Source organism: Fusarium vanettenii (assembly GCF_000151355.1).
Source record: "Fusarium vanettenii 77-13-4 chromosome 3 genomic scaffold NECHAsca_2_chr3_3_0, whole genome shotgun sequence".
Classification (NCBI taxonomy): Eukaryota; Fungi; Ascomycota; class Sordariomycetes; order Hypocreales; family Nectriaceae; genus Fusarium; species Fusarium vanettenii.
Window position 1 is genome coordinate 2,788,217 of NW_003315880.1, and position 16,324 is coordinate 2,804,540.

Here is a 16,324-nt window from a genome sequence, read left to right on the forward strand (position 1 = left end):
CCAGCATGAGGATATAACCTATCTCGAATACCTGCAATCATATAATCTCAATACGTAGAGGAGACTTACTGCTTAAGCGAAGAAGAGAGTCCTATCTTACTTCCCTCGATATAAGTCTATGGAGGCCTCTTCCTAGTTTAATAACTTCTGCCGTATTAAATTAATAATAGTTTATCCATATCGCTCTCTAAAAGAGTTGCTCGTTATGGGCGGGCAGCGGTTTAATTCCTTCACGGCTGCGTATATACACTGCAGATAGCACCATAATACCCATGCAGACGATTATTATAGGGAACCAGATATAGATAAATTAATAGCAGAGGAGGATAAATTTGAGCTTAAGATCTATGAGGAGCCCATCGCGGAGGAGGACTAGTATAAACTCGCCCGCATGCTACCTAACCGCCCACTAGAGGAAGAGGATATCGACATCCTCGGCCGCCGAGATATTAATATTAATTACGATTAGACCCCTCATATTAGGCGGTATACCGATAATAGCATTCTCAATAGCGACTACTAGAAGCAACGCAAAGCGAAAAACACCCTTAACCTTAATATAGACGATCAGCCCTTAGAGGCTCGCGATTCCCTAAATCCAGAGCAGCGCATAGTATACGATACGGTGATAGGCCACTTCCTGACCCAGGATCCCTCTCAGTTACTACTCCATATAGATAGCGGAGGCGGCACTGGCAAGTCATACCTCATTAACCTGCTCTCCGCGCACCTCCAATCCGCGACAGGGGGGAGGGGGACACCTATTTAGCGTACTACGCTAACGGGCGTCGCAGGAAACCAGATATCGGGCACTACCTTGCACTCCCTATTATACCTCCCAATCAATAAGGACTTTAAGCCTCTATCTCCCGTTAATAAGACCTAGCTCCAGAAGAAGCTAAAGGATATCAAGTACCTCATCATCGATGAGAAGAGCATACTAGGACTGCGTCAGCTATCGTGGATCGATAACCGTCTCCGCGAGGCGTTCCCGAATAGGAATAAGGAGTTCTTTAGCGGTCTAAATATCCTCTTAGTTGGTGACTTCTTCTAGCTTCCCCCTGTGCTATAGAAGCCGCTTTATTACGATAAAGAGGTGCAGGGAGTAGAGATCAAGGGCAGGAACGCATACAGGCGCTTCGATAAATCAGTATTCTTGAAGGTTATTCAGAGGCAGCGCGGCGACGACCAGGAGGCGTTTCGCATAGCTCTCAGGGAACTACGGCTGCTCTAACTATCTATAGAGTCCTGGAAGCTCCTGTCCACCCGCGTGCAGGCAAAGCTAGACGATCGAGAGGTCGCGAGGTTTTCTAGCGCCCTGCGAGTATACGCTACCAAAGATAGGGTGAACGAGTATAACCACTATCACCTCGACCGCCTCGGCCGGCCAGTCATCCAGGTCAAAGCTAAGAACGTCGGCCCTGGTGCGGCTGCTGCCCCTAATGATAAGGCGGGCAACCTTGCGAAGCAGATCCCTATATGCATTAGCGCTCGTCTAATACTGACGTCTAACCTTTGGCAGCCCGTTGGCCTCTGCAACGGCGCTCGCGGTACGGTTTACGACATCGGCTGGGCACCCAGGGCTAACCCCATCTAAGATCCTCCTTATATTATCATAATAAAGTTTAACAAGTACAACGGACCGGTGTTCCTAACCACCCCCGATGGCAAAAAGATTATCCCAATTCTCCTAATTAAGAGAGACTTTCTCATCGGAGCCACTCTCTGCGCTCACACGCAGTTTCCCCTAATCGTATACTACGCTATTACCGTGCATAAGTCACAAAGCATCATAGAAGATATAATCGTAACGGATCTCTCCTGCCGGGACTTTCAGACCGGTTTAAGCTACGTGGCTATCTCTCGTGTAAAAACGCTTAAGGGTTTAATATTAGATGCGCCATTTGATCGTAATCACCTGGTCTACGGGTCTCCCCCGGATAGCATAAAGATAAAGATGAGGGATCAGGAGCTTAGGAAACGACAGGTTCTTACACGGAGTCCTTACATAATATATAATACCAAGAATGGCCATGGCACTGGATCAGTACGTAGATAATGCAGTAGTAGTAATAGCTTCCCGGCCCGCGGACACACGGCCTTCGGCTGAGGATACCCCATGCGCCCCATCGCCGCTCCAATGTGCATGGGGTGGCGTAGTATTTTTGACTCTTGCGCTGCGTTGAAAGGCAGGTACGACGGCGAATCAATCACATGGACACAGGATGTGGACAGTAAAAGTTCATCGTGGAAACAAGGACAACAGAAAAGTAGTGGTGACTACACATGTTGAATCGAATGGACATGAAGTCACTCTTGAAATTCAAGAAATTCGTCTTAGATAGATCAGTCAGTACACATGTCCAACTCTAGGTTGTGATATTCATGTAATCTAACACTTGACTTCATCTGTGGGTGGCACGTGACTGTTCAAGGTGGGGCCCCGCGTTTCGCCGGGTATGAGGCCCGGACTTGATCTCCACCCTTCGGCGGACAACGCGTTGTGACCCGCGACGCCCCTTCACGATGCCGATGCCGATGCCGAACGACAAGCCCCCGTCGCGATGTTCCCCCCAACGATCTGGACATCTTCCACTGGATTTTTTCATAATATCTTGCGATTCCTAGTATCCCTCATCACCGGTTTTCGACAGTCGGCAACGGCAATTACGCATCTACCCACATGGCCTTTGACGGAGCAACAGATCTATCGTCGCACCGACACCTTCTTCCGTTCAATTGACGAAGACGCCATCCGGGCACTCGGGACTCAGCACCACAGCAATGGTCTACAATGTGAAATAAAGGCTCGGTACCGGGGTAGTTTCAATGGCTGCTTCATCCTCGAGTTTACCGACGGCTCTACGCGCGTTGTGCGGCTTCCTCTTGAGCCAGCAGTGCAGGATGCGTGGGACAAGGTACGAAGCGAAGTTTGTACAATGCAGTTAGTGTCCCTCAGTCTCAACGTACCTCAGTCTTGCCCTAACTCTCTCTTCGCAGATACATCCGACGTCAGACGAATATTCCTGTTCCCCGAGTATATGCCTACGGGAGGAGTCAACTCTGTCGACATGCCTCGGGACTTCAAGTCTTTGTAATCATGGAATAAATTAAAGGCCAGCCGTTAACTAGAAAAGCTCTCGAAGCCAGTCCGGAGCTTCGTCGTCGACTTTTTCTTCAACAACTAGTCGACGTCTTTGCTGAACTTCGAAAGCTCCCTTTCACACGAGGAGGCTCGCTAATGCCGAACAACGACGGGGATATCGGACTCGACAGTCCCCCAGACATTGTCGGTGCCTTTTCAATCCGCAAGAACGAACTCCAGGCAGCCGGATATAAAATCTCACGCGTTGTGACTACGAGTGCGAAAGAATTCTTCGATGAGCAACTTAGTATCCTCCGACAGTTGTGGGCATTGCCTTGCAAAGACCTAGACCATGAGCAGGCTGAGCGAGAGGAGTTTGCGCAACAATTCATCTGTCAGCCAGAGATATTAGACAGAATTTGCATCGACCCAACCGCCCAGCCATTCTTTCTAGCACACCCCGACCTTCGCCCTGGCAACATCATGGTGGACGATGAGCTTAACATTTGCGGCATCATCGATTGGGAATTCACGGCAACCGTCCCGCAGTGTGCCTCGGCCCCCCCAACATGGATCACAGGCAACGATACAGGCCTAGCCAACCTATCGTCCGAGTTCACATGTGTTCTTTCTTCCATGAAAGAGAAGTCCAAGTACCACTCTCAGCTCGCGGCTGAATGGGGCTTCAGAGACCCTCTCGCTTGGTCATTATCTCATATACTGATAGATCCAGCCGGGCTCGACTTTGTTTTCTGGGAAACGGTCATGCTAAACATAACTGGACTGTGTGACATTCCTATCCCCGACGATGCACAGCTACAAGCAGACGTGGATCGGCGCTTAGAAGTATCAGGCCGCTTTGCCCTGTATCTCGATGAGAACAATCTTAATGTGGAAGGGCGCGAGGAAGAGATCCAGCGCTTGCTGCAGCAGGCTCGGGCTACGATTGATCAGTTGAAAAAGGGAACAGTCGCTCACTCATAACGACGATAAATTGTGACATTGATGTCCATCCCACTTACTCTCATAGGCATCCTGATCATTCATGACTGAGCAAGACTGGAGGTAAGTGTCTTGGCCCATTAGTGATGAAGTATACTTGGTTTAGGACAGTGTTTTACCAACCTGAGCGTCACAAAGTTGAGGGTATGTGAGTAAGGGGTCGTTGCTCCTCAAGGCCGCACGCTCTTATAGAGGCTCTTGTCATGGTCATCTCAAGGCCCAACAGTCTGCCCAGTGGATGTTTGTCATCCGCTGCGCGATATCCTCCCCATTTGACTGCCAGATTCCCGTTGAGTTAAGGCCAGCAGAGACTCGTCGAGACAGGGAGACTCCCCGTCCAACTGCCAGTCTTGCACCTACCTCTTAATCTGCCCTTGTTTAATATTAACTCTTGGTTAAAAGGCATGTGTAGTGGCTTAATTATGTTAGTAACCATATTTCTCTCACAGGGTCACCTTAATCTGAGAGTAAAAATTCACTGTGAGAGCAAGGATAACAGAAAAGTAGTCGTCGTGACTACACATTTTGAGTCAAATAGACATCGCTATCGTTAATATTTAATGCCATTTTCCGTCCATCCCAGCTCTTTCTCCCAGAGTAACCGCTTATTGCACAAACTTGCTGCTCTCAACAGTGTACAGGTCAACGTACTCATCCACAGGAGTAGACTCGAGCTTCTTGGCATCCAGGTTGAGTTCGACGAGCTCCTTGACCCTAGCCTCGGGGTAGTGGGGGCCGAGGTGGCGCTTGTACTTCTCGAGGATGACGGGCTTGGCCTCCTCACGGCGGAGACGGTGACCCAGGGGAGCCTCGACGGCGACCTCCTCCAGAACGGTACCGTCGTTGAGCTCGACAGTGAGGGCGTTAGAGATGGTTCGCAGCTCGGGGTTGTGGTAGTCCTTGGTGTACTGGGGGTCCTCGACACACTTGATCTTCTGGCGGAGGGACTCGACCAGGGGAGAGGTGGCGGCCTCACCACCGTCGGTGTAGTCGGTAGCCTCGAGGCGGCCAAAGACGAGCATGGTGGCGCACATGTACTGGATGCAGTGGTCACGGTCGGCAAAGTTGTCCATGGGCTTGAACTGCTTGTCAATGATGCGGATGCAAGCCTCGTGGGTTCGGCAGGTGATGGCCTTGATGTCGGCAGCAGACTTGCCCTGAGCCTTGAGGATGTGGTGGATCTTCTCAGAGGCCTCGACGGCGGTCTGGGAGTGGAACTCGGCTGGAGCATGTTAGTCTTGACTCACTCATCTATCAATTGGGAGTACATACCAGGGTAGGAGACCTTGAAGAGGACGTTCTCCATGACATAGCTGCCATAGGGACGCTGGAACTCGAACTTGTTGCCCTTGAAGAGGACATCGTAGAAACCCCAGACGGGAGCGGACAGGACGGTGGGGATACCCTGCTCACCCTTCATGACCTTGAGGGCGAGGTTGACGGCACGCTGGCAAGCATCACCGGCAGCCCACGACTTTCGGGACATGGTGTTGGGGGTGTGGCGGTAGGTTCGCAGACTCTGACCATCAACCCAGGCCTGAGTGACGGCGTCGGCAATCTGCTTCTCGCTGAGGCCAAGCATCTTGGAGACGACAGCGGTAGAGGCGACCTTGACGAGGACAACGTGGTCCAGGCCAACCTTGTTGTAAGAGTTGAGGAGAGCCAGGCAGCCCTGGATCTCGTGGGCCTTGATCATACCCTCAAGGACATCCTTGACGGTAAAGATCTTGCCGCCAGCGAGGTTACCACCAGCCTTGTTGGTGCGGTTCACCCAGTCGGCGACGGCGAGGATGGCACCGAGGTTGTCCGAGGGGTGACCCCACTCGGCGGCGAGCCAGCAGTCGTTGAAGTCGAGCCACCGGATCATGGCGCCGATGTTGAAGGCGGCGTTGACGGGGTCAAGCTGGAAGGGGGTGCCGGGCACCTTGGGGCCGTTGGGGACGACGGTGCCGGGGACGATGGGGCCGAGGAGCTTGGAGCACTCCTTGAACCTCAGGCCCTCGAGACCGCAGCCGAGAGTGTCGAGGAGGATCCATCGAGCAGTGTCGAACTGAATTGGGTGTGTTAGTATTGTGGTGAGGCAGTGGTGTTGGTGAGAGTGAGCTTGGTTGAGGCCAAGGCGGGGTATGGCGGGGTTGCAAAATCATCACAAGCTCAAAAAGGCAAAAAACTCACGGCAAGCTCAGAGTCAATCGTCTTGTTGGCGACATAGTCGGCAATGTCCTTGATCTCAGGATCGTATTCACGGGGAGCGGCGGCCATGTTGGGAGCTCCGGAGGATCTGGCAACGGATGTTGAGAAGGCGCTGTACGATGCGGGAGTCGACGAGCGAGCGGCGCCGAATGCCGAGCGGGCCACGAGAGGGGCGGCGACGCGAAGGCCCCGGGACTGGAAGCGCAGCTGCTTTGTGGCCGTCCGGAGACTCCGACTAACGGCAGACATGCTGGAGATGTGAGGGTAGCTTGTCTTTTTTTGCTTGAGACTTCCTCTTCGTGATTAAACGGAGATGGAAGGTCAATTGAGGTCGCCGGTGAAGGGAGAGAGAAGAGAGAAGAGAAGGGGGTATCACGGCGAGCAGAGAAGAAGAAACAACCTCAGGGCTAATAACACCTGGAGCTTCACGTTCCTTTGGAGCTTGGTATTTGTTCGTATTTATTACGCTCGGCTGTAGGGGCCTTGGTTTGCCGTGGGTTACCGCGAAGCTACCCTCGGCTAGCCGCCGGCCTGACGACGGCCAAGCTAGAGATTTTGATATTGGCACTGTAGATGATGCCCCAAGCAAGGAGGTATGTACAGTGCATACAGTGCACCAACATGTGTTCCCCAAGACAACAGTCGAGTAACGTCAACGTCCCATCTCAGACCCAGGTGTTTTTGGCGAGGGGAAAACACAACCGACCAATCACGGCACCTCCCTTGCCCATTCTGTCTTCAATTGGGTTCATAGCTGAGCTTCCCTTTACCGACGACGTGCCGCGCCCCTGGAACCTGGGAACGCTCTCCAATGGTTGGAGAATCCCTGGCACGCCAGATTTGAATGCCGAGGAAGTCAGGATTCGTTATCTATTGGTTCTTTTTCCTTGGTTTTAGGAGAGCGAGATCGGAGATTGGGAATGGGGAGATTGAGTGCTGTTTTTGTTCTGTCTGATGTGAAAGTTCTGGACAAGGCAACGCGGGGAAGATGAGGATCAACAGTTCTCTTATCAGCAATGGATCAGACTTGATACTCTTCAATTGAAGAAATATACCCTCAGTATCACTCAGAATATGTATTAATTGAACTTGTACAACACCAGATTGACCGTAATAATCTCCATCACCGCCAATTCATCCATCACATCACTGAACCCCATCTCCTTACCCCAGGTTCCCCTCCTCACGATGGAGCCCTCACAGCTGCTCTCCAGCCTGTCAGAGCGCCCACAAGAATCCGGGGTCCGCTCCTCCGCCCCCCGAGGTCCCTTGCTTCGGTCCCCCCGCGCTGGCCTCACTCTTTGTGCATCTCGGACGATGCGAGCGGACATACGACGGATGAACCGAACGATGCTCCGACCGAGGATAACTCCTATCGTGGCTTGCCGGTAAGCGGAGGATATCAATGGTAGAAGTCTTTGAGATTGTTCGGCTTAAAGACAAGACATGACATTTTATAAGGCGTCAATGACGAGGTGGACATCTACAGCCCAGAGATGGCAATTTTTTTAAGCAATAGGCTAAGAAGATCTGAGCTCTTGGGAATAACACTGCAGCATTATTACCGCATCTTTGGGGGTAAGTAATCCAGTCCAATCGAACCTGTACCAGGATAGGTCTCACAAGGCAAGCAACCCCGTTTAGCTTCGGTCGATCTCCGCGGGTTCCTCGATCAGGATCAGAAACACCAACGGGTATCTCACTGGACGCTGTAGCACACTGCAACGGTTGACTCGGCGCAGCTGCAGCAAGATTGAACAGGCTGTCAAATTCTTGATTTACCGACCCGCTGCTGAGACAGCATAAAGAGGCCAGAGCCTCCTACGTCAGGTCAAGACTTGTGGACGAGAGATGATTTGTGCAAGTGGTTAAGTGGTGAGGAGTTGCAACTCATCAGACGAGAGTAGCATTTTGAAGATGCGTGGCGCGTAACACAGCATTGCTTCTTTGCCATACAATTCCATCGATCTGTCACTGTGGCGAGTTGAACTTGATTCAGAGGCTCGATGAGCTTGATCAAGAGCCTGGAATAAAATGTCGAGATCGTTGACTGTTAAGCCCACACACCCAGAAACCGTCCATGCCCAGAAGCCGCTAACCTGCCCTACCTAAAACTATGGTTTTTAAGAATCTTAAGAAATTCATAGTTAAATAAGGAAAGTAGCTATAAGAAAAAAAAAGATATTTTAATAAGCTTTAAAAAGGCAATTTTAAGATTAAAATAACTTATATAATATAAATTATATATTTATTAAATAAAAAATAAATTTATAAAAGCCTAAAAATTTTAATCTTAACTTTTTTAATATTTTTAAAAAAAATAAATATAATTAAAATTATAAATAAATAAATAATATAATATAATTTTATATTATTTATTTATAAAAAAAAATAAAAAAAAAAATTATATTTTATATTTATTAAGTTTTATTAAATTAAAAATTCTTTTAAGGAATATTATATAAGGATTTTTTAAAATATATATTAAAGTTTATATAATAATTTTATTAATAAAAAGCCTTAAAATTATTAAATTTTAATATATAAATAAATAAATAATAGAAATTTTAATTTTATATATAATATTTAATTTTAAAATAATATTCTTATATTATATATATTTTCTTAAGAAATATTATAATTTTTATATAATTTTTTTAATAATTAATTAAATTTATATTTATATTTTTTATTTTTTATTTTTATATTTTTTATTTTTTATTTTTTATTTTTTATTTTTTAATTTTTAATTTTTAATTTTTAATTTTTAATTTTTAATTTTTAATTTTTAATTTTTAATTTTTAATTTTTATTTTATTTTTAAATAATATTTCTCTTCTTAGCTTATATTTATATTACTTTTAATTAATATATTATAACTCTTTAAATTATATATAATATAATAATCTTAAGATAAACCACTTTTAGGTATAGGTAGTTTCTAGGTATAGGCGGCTTCTAGGTATAGGCGGTTTCCAGGTGTGTGGGCTTGGTCTGCCCTGCATCCTTTCATAGGGATACCCCCTAGACAGAAATCTGTCTTAATGTTTTGATTGGTTAGTCTACTAGTTCATTTTTCTCCATGGTACAGGTATGTGCCGGTACGTACCCCGCACGGGCCACCACAGGGTACATCGAGTCGGTAAGAACCCGAGCCGGGTATCTCATGTGTGGCTGTATAGCCATCTCAACTACAGGGAAGCCTGAACAGTTGCCTTCATCGATGTCGCAGAATGAAACATAACTACGTATGGTTCCATATCCGGTTACATACTGTACCCGTTGTTCATCCCAGGTGTTTGGGTTTGTGTACCTGAAAAGCCAACACCACCGATGTGATCACAAAAGCATCATCACCAGATCGTAGCGGATCGTCTCTAGTGCGACCAACGGGCCCGTATCTGTGGGTAAAGAATCGACAGTTGCAAAACTAGCCCAAGAGAAATGCCCGACGCACGGGATTATCCTCCTGCACGTGTTGTTGCAGACGGGGTTGAGGAATGCAGATCAAGGCAGTTAGTTGCACCAATGCAGGCGAGCAAGGGGTTGCCTTTTGACAGTCTGAGCCAACAGGACGGGAACCCGGTATAGTACATGGCACGCAAGTCAAGCAACGCAAGCATGTCGACTCTGCAAGTCCTGGTTGGAGACGAGTCGTCATATAGCCACACTCTCAAGATGCGGACGGCTTTGTAAGTCGAGACATGAGCAGCCACGATGCACATGATGAAGAGTTGGGAAGGTATTCGCGACGAGGTTGTATAAAACATAAAACATGGCCTTTTTGCATTTGACCTCTTGGCGTTGGCCATGTCTTGCGGGGATGAGTGCGTTGCTTTGATGTGTGCAGTGTGACTGTGACTGAACTGACAACAGACATCCATGCAATCCAACAAAGGTGCACGGAACGTGCTCCGAGAAAAAAGAAAGGACGAAACCTTGGGTGGTGTGTGCTGCAGGGTAGAGTTGAGACATGCATCCCAGCTGGTACGGGTATAAGAAGCTGAGAAATAGAACGGGCGAGAGAGTGTGTGTGTGTTTCAAGGCATTGCCAAGCTGCAAAGAGACACCATGATGCAGACGTGCAGAGCTCGGTGAGGGAGAAGTGTGTTGCCTGGATACTACCTAGGTAAAGAGGCTTGCATGGCCACACTTGGGAGCTGTAACTAGAATTCTCAGAGTCTCGATTGTCAAAGATCAAGATGGCGCTGAAACAGGGTCAAACGATAAAAGCTGTGTAGACATTCAACTTGGGCAACGGCATGTTCCGAAAGTATATTTGCTTCTTTTCCTCTTCTGAGGCGCCGCCTCTTTTCACTCATGTGTGTGTGCGTCGCGGACGGGAGCGAGCGAAAAAAAAAAAGGTGGCCGTCAGCTGGTCAAAGAGTCCCCTCGATCGCAGGGAACGCACGTTGCCAACGGATATCGGAGACTAAACACACACACACAGACCCCCAGTCAGACCATGGACAAGGATGTGTGTGTGTTCGTCTATGTGTGTGTTCGTCTAGAGCGGGCCAGACCCCAAGGCTGTCAAAGTTCTAGGAGCAGCCGATGGCCGCGTGCCAGCACCCTACGTGCAGATCAGAAAGGACAATCTACGGGGCTGTGAATGGGGACATACAGTCTCTCGAGGCTAGGAGGCAGTAAATTAGTGTACCTGTTCAGTAGCCTCGATTAAAGCAACTGAATCTGAAATCATTCAGGGGATCTTGTGGCTGGTGCTAGGTCGTTTAAAGAGTGCAACTCTGATGTCATTGATCGCCGGGAAACCTGCTGGACCCTTGATTCCTCCTCTTAGCGGCGGGGAGGAGGAGTGAAGCTCCTTGACGACGAAGCCTCACAAAGCCAAAGGGAGCAGCTCCGGCGCCACGGTGACGGTGCCCGCTTTGTCAAAGTCAATGGCTTTTGTCTCAGGCGAGGGAGAAAAAAACGGATCTCGTCCTTCGATGGTCATGTCGATACCCGAGCTGCTGCATCGCATCTTTGGTGCAACGCAACGCAAGATCGACTTCGCTTAAGAAAAAGAGTGAGGAAAAGTGAGGCGAGATAGAGTGAGATGTGTAAAAGGTGATACAGAAGGATGATTCTAGATTTACGGGGCGGAGAGAAAAGCATGGGTTCAAAACCATTCGAGGCTGGCCGGTGAAGAAGATCAATCAGTAACATTCTGGCCTCACCATCCTCCATCTTACACACGCAGGCCTGCCTGTCAATTGCTTCACTTTCCATCCAATCCATCTCAACTTTACTCACCCCCTGCAGAAGAAAACTCTCCCCCCTCTAAGAAAAGAGAAGCGCCGAGACTCATCGGGGACGCCTCGTCCTCCTCCACCCCCTGTAAAATAGAACAGCGCCTCGTCCCGCACTCTCAGGTTGACAGGGTAAAAAATTGGGTTGCAGTCACTTTTTCGACCACCCGTTTTTTTTCGTTGCTGACTCTTCAAGGGTCCTGATGCTTAGGCGAATCCGCATGAACCTTACCCCTGTAGGCTAAACCTCCCGCGTCTGGTCCGATCTAGAGGTTCGTTGTAGGGTCGTGGGAATCGCTCAGAAAATCAGTCGAGGCGAAAAAAAAGACAGGAACGAAGAAACAAAAAAAAAAAGAACCAACATGACGGCGCGCGCCCGTTCTTCCCGGCTGGGCCGATCAGGGTCCCTTTTCTCTCCTCCTGAATTTCGTTTACTTTTTCTTTTCTCTTCATTTTCTCCTGATTGTCATTATTTAATTCCTGTTCTGTTTGTTTCCATCTCGCCTCGTCTTGTTGTCAGTGAATAAGTGCCCGTGAAGAGACAAAAAACAACCAACGGTTGGCATCGCCCCCCTCCGTTCTTTTTTCCAAGGCGTCATCACTTGCTTGTCTACGGGCAACAAGTTCCGGGTTTCTAGACCTGCTCGCCCAAGGACCTCCCGTCTCTCTTCTCTCTCTGCAGGCTCCCCCTGCAACATAGCTCCCTCTAGAAACATCATCATCGTCATCCATCGTTGCCAACATCGTCATCGCCTTCAAGCTCTCTTCTCGTTTATTGCACATCCTCGTCTGCCTCGCCAACCTCTCGCCCGCTATCCCTACAGAAACTGTAGCCTCAAAACCACCACAGGCCTCGAGAGCCCTGTCTGTCTCAGCCTCAATATCCCCTCTCTTCTGAGCAGTTGACACAAGTCCTCCGTCTCGACCCTGTTGATACCATCATCATATCCACTCTTCAAGAGGCGTCAAAGAGTCCACTCGCCTTGGCGCTAGAGATCCATACTGAGCCAGCATACAGACAAGACGTCTGGGGACGCTGCAAGCGCATCATACATGCACACCCTGCCCTGCCCTGTGGCGATCTACCGATATCCCGCATCCATCGACGACGTTGTTGTCTCGTTTCGCCTTCAGCCAGGAACCGTTGGAGCCACTAATGTAGCGAGATCCAGAGACCCAAAAATCCATGACCCCTTTGACATCTACACACCGGTCAACTATCGAGTCGAGTTCTAGCTCACCTACAAGTTTACCGGCTGCCTCTCTTCATACCAAGACAAAACCACTTCACTTGGACGTTCCCCTGACCCAGCCTCCTCCGGCCCTGACCCACTACCTATCCATTTGATATCCAACCATCCTCAAGTACAAGCCCTCATTCAACTCCCACCGCACAAAGCCTCCCCCTCAACATCTGCTGTAGCAGTTTCAACCAAGTGCCGCCCACCACCATCACCTCGAGACTCGACTCACCAGCAAGTGGCCCGAGTCTCACCATCCTAGTACATCAAGTCTAGACATCCTGGCACAGAGAGGTCTAGACCTTTCCCGCACAGCCTAGTGGGAGATCTCATATCTTGCCTCCCCCTCCCGAGATCTGTCTGTTCATCGGACCCGAAAAAAAAGAGGACCGCTATACCATTTTCACCATCGCTCCGTTTCTCAACTCTCCCTGCACCGCAAATCTAGCCAACATGGCAGGGAGCAAACTTCTCGTCTACCTCCTCCGCCGCGACCTCAGAGCCACTGACAACCCTATCCTTCACCACCTGGCAACTGCTGATCATGGCTTCACTCACCTTCTCCCCGTCTACGTCCTACCGCCTCACCAGATCGAGGTCTCTGGCTTCCTTACCGAGAACCAAAAGTCTCCCTACCCCAAGGCCTTGAGTCAGGTTGGCCGCTTCTGGAGATGTGGTCCGCACCGAGCAAAGTTCACCGCAGAGTCAGTCTGGGATCTAAAGGACAGCCTGGAGGATCTGGGCAGCGGGCTGGTGTTGCGTATTGGCAGCTTCTCCGACGTTGTGAGACAGCTAATCCAAGCTCTGAACGACAACCACCACTCTGTTGATGCTGTCTGGATGACTGAAGATGTGTCATCCGAAGAAGTAGATGATCAGGATGCTGTTTCTGCTGTGTGCTCTGAAAAGAGCGTTGGCTTCAAGCTGTGGCGGGATGACAAGTATTTCATCGATGAGTGAGTTGCCTCAACCCTTATCTCAACTACAGGACACCCTTGACGATCTGCTAACACGAATAAAGCCGTGACACGGGCCTGAGCAACCCAAAGGAACTCCCAGATGTCTTCACCTCATACCGCAAGACCCAAGAACCCCTCCGTGAGCGCCCTCGTCGGTCCCTCCCCCGCCCCCAGGCCGGATCTCTCCCTCCTCTCCCTCCTTGGACCCCGCCCCAGGATGCTCCCTTCCAAGTGCCGGACACCTACGAGGAGTTTGAGCGTCGACTCCTGCAGCCCATCGACTACATGCTCGCCAACCCCCCTGTCCTGCCCCAGGATGCCAAGTCTGCGCACCCCTTTGACGGCGGTGAAAGCTTCGCCTGGGAACGTCTTCGACACCTCATCAGGACTGGCGGCATGTGTACGTATCAAGAGACTCGTAACGGACTTCTTGGAAAAGATTACAGTACCAAGCTCTCGGGGTACCTGGCTCTGGGTTGCATCTCGGCTCGTTCCATCCACGAGGAGCTGTTGAAGCTTGAGGATGGCACGGATCAGGCCTATGCTCGGGCTAGAGGTTTTGACAGAGGCGAGAATGAGGGAACCAAGGCTGTACGATTCGAGTTGTTGTGGCGAGACTATATGCGGCTGTGCACCAAGAAGTTTGGTGCCCAGCTCTTTAGAGTCTCAGGCTTCAAGGGGGCCACTGGTCAGTACGAGAAGAAGTGGAAGACGGCTGACAAGAAGACGGCTGCTATTGACCAGGATCCTTCTCCTGAGGAGGTCGGAACAATCATTGACAGATTCCTCGAGGGCACAACTGGCATGGGCTTCATCGATGCCTCACAGCGAGAGCTTTACCACACGGGATATACCTCCAACAGAGCCCGACAGAACGTCGCCAGTTTCTTCTCCAAGCACCTCGGCATCGACTGGCGCTATGGAGCAGAGTGGTACGAGATGATGCTCGTCGACTACGACGTGTCTTCCAACTGGGCCAACTGGCAGTACGTGGCAGGCGTGGGCAACGACCCTCGTGGTGACGCTCGCATCTTCAACCCCGTCAAGCAAGCCTTTGACTACGACAACAACGGCGCCTACGTGCGAACCTGGGTGCCAGAGGTCAAGTACATTGAGAAGCTGGAAAATGTTTTTCAAGTCTGGACCACGGATGAGGAGGAACTGCTCAAGTACGGCATCGTCGACGACATCATGGTCACGCAGCCTGTCAAGAAGATTGATTTCCAGGTCGATCGCAAGCCTCGAGGCCCACGGAGACCCTACCGCTGGAGACGAGGACCTGGACGCGGTGGTCGTCGCGGCGGTGGTGGTGGCCATTCGAGCGGATCAGGGGACTACTCTGACATGGGTAGACACAACGGGGGACCTCCCTCTCCCGAGAGCGATCGACAGTTTTACAACGGCGAAGCATCCTACATCCAGAGCAACCAACACCCTCACGGTGGCTGGGCTCCCGGCGGAAACCAAGCCATGTCCTGGCGAGGCAATTCAAACGGGTATGGCAACCCCAACGGTGGACGAGGAGGTCACGGCATGTCGCCCTTCGGCGGCGGAAACGGCAACGGCTTTCAGCGAGGATTCGCCACCAACAGCATGCAGTACAACAACGGGCCTCCTCCACGACAGTACATGCCGGCCCCCTCATACCCTCACGGGTTTCCCTCACTCGCCTACCACCACCAACTCCCTCCCCACCTGGGACCTCACGTCTAGCAGGCCGAGGCCCAGCTAGTACCCCTATGGCGGGTATATCCATTCGCATGGAACTATGAACACGAAGCGTGGTACCCACTAGGATGGTGAAACCACAAGGGCGACGAAGTGTGTTGAGGATCAGAAACGATATAGTGTGTTCAAAGGGAATCTTTGCTTTTTTCTTTTTTCGACTTGGGCGTGCAGCTATATACACGCATTTGCTGCCCACTTGGACAGAGGAGGGAACCAAAAAAGTTGACCACTCGTAACAGGACAGTCGAATCTGTTCATTTATCTATAAGAAGCATGCGCGTACCATATTGAGGCTTTCCAGTAGCCCTTTTGAGAAGGGCGAGCTAGGGTGTGTATGCTTTGCGTTAAATTGATTTATTTTTGGTGATAAACCCCGTACTTGGCTCAAACTGGAGGCTTCTACTGTTTTTATATGATCAGTTTGTTTTTCACAAGGGAGGTGAGCTCGATGCACTTGGTAGGTAGGCATGTGCAAAGGTGGTTTTTTGGCGCAACTACATGCTCGACATCCTCTACCCAGAGTGCACGCGTTCGGTCGAGGCGAACCCCTAATCCGAGCCCGATCCATGACACAGGCCTACTTTATCCTCGATTATGTGCCTGGCTAGTCCCTTGACGTGCAGTTTTGTATGGGAGCCATTCCTGTGTTTTTTGTGACCCCCTTGCCTGCTAACTCAACGACGACCGGGTGGTGAAGGGGAACCAGTACAGGCACGGCCGGCCGTGTCAATAAGGTCACGTGATATATATCACGGCCGGCCGTGTAAACAAGATCCGTTATGTCAGCCCACCGTGCAGCTTACAGCGGTCTTCAACAGTAGCTTACAGCGGTCTTCAAAGGCAGCTTGCAATGGCTCCCAAAGG

General features: G+C 50.0%; 5 protein-coding genes across 5 annotated transcripts; 4 read left to right on the top strand and 1 right to left on the bottom strand.

Annotated features, from left to right (window-relative positions):
- Positions 1-347: 347 nt before the first annotated feature.
- On the top strand, positions 348-2,186 carry NECHADRAFT_92105 (uncharacterized protein; the record flags this gene model as incomplete). Its single annotated transcript, XM_003052719.1, has 6 exons — positions 348-375; positions 1,095-1,197; position 1,245; positions 1,277-1,550; positions 1,599-1,987; positions 2,049-2,186. 6 exons carry the CDS (start codon positions 348-350, stop codon positions 2,184-2,186), a joined length of 933 nt encoding a protein of 310 aa, XP_003052765.1.
- A 2,394-nt stretch (positions 2,187-4,580) lies between these two features.
- NECHADRAFT_59380 (uncharacterized protein) lies at positions 4,581-6,638 on the bottom strand. Its single transcript, XM_003053217.1, has 3 exons — positions 6,263-6,638; positions 5,360-6,137; positions 4,581-5,309 (listed from the first exon to the last, which is right to left on the bottom strand). Exons 1-3 carry the CDS (start codon positions 6,527-6,529, stop codon positions 4,693-4,695), a joined length of 1,662 nt encoding a protein of 553 aa, XP_003053263.1. The 5' UTR covers positions 6,530-6,638; the 3' UTR covers positions 4,581-4,692.
- Positions 6,639-6,901: 263 nt separating this feature from the next.
- Positions 6,902-8,012, top strand: NECHADRAFT_99741 (uncharacterized protein; the record flags this gene model as incomplete). Its single annotated transcript, XM_003052720.1, has 4 exons — positions 6,902-7,156; positions 7,384-7,668; positions 7,837-7,858; positions 7,897-8,012. The coding sequence occupies 4 exons, from the start codon at positions 6,902-6,904 to the stop codon at positions 8,010-8,012; spliced, it is 678 nt and encodes a 225-aa protein (XP_003052766.1).
- Positions 8,013-9,901: 1,889 nt separating this feature from the next.
- Positions 9,902-10,920, top strand: NECHADRAFT_78088 (uncharacterized protein; the record flags this gene model as incomplete). The annotated part of the gene is made up of 5 exons (XM_003052721.1): positions 9,902-9,972; positions 10,157-10,226; positions 10,522-10,602; positions 10,731-10,757; positions 10,792-10,920. The coding sequence occupies 5 exons, from the start codon at positions 9,902-9,904 to the stop codon at positions 10,918-10,920; spliced, it is 378 nt and encodes a 125-aa protein (XP_003052767.1).
- Positions 10,921-13,226: 2,306 nt separating this feature from the next.
- On the top strand, positions 13,227-15,229 carry NECHADRAFT_22205 (uncharacterized protein; the record flags this gene model as incomplete). The annotated part of the gene is made up of 2 exons (XM_003052722.1): positions 13,227-13,729; positions 13,813-15,229. Coding segments are annotated over 2 exons (1,920 nt in total), but the record flags the coding sequence as incomplete, so codon positions are not given.
- Between the last annotated feature and the right edge of the window lie 1,095 nt (positions 15,230-16,324).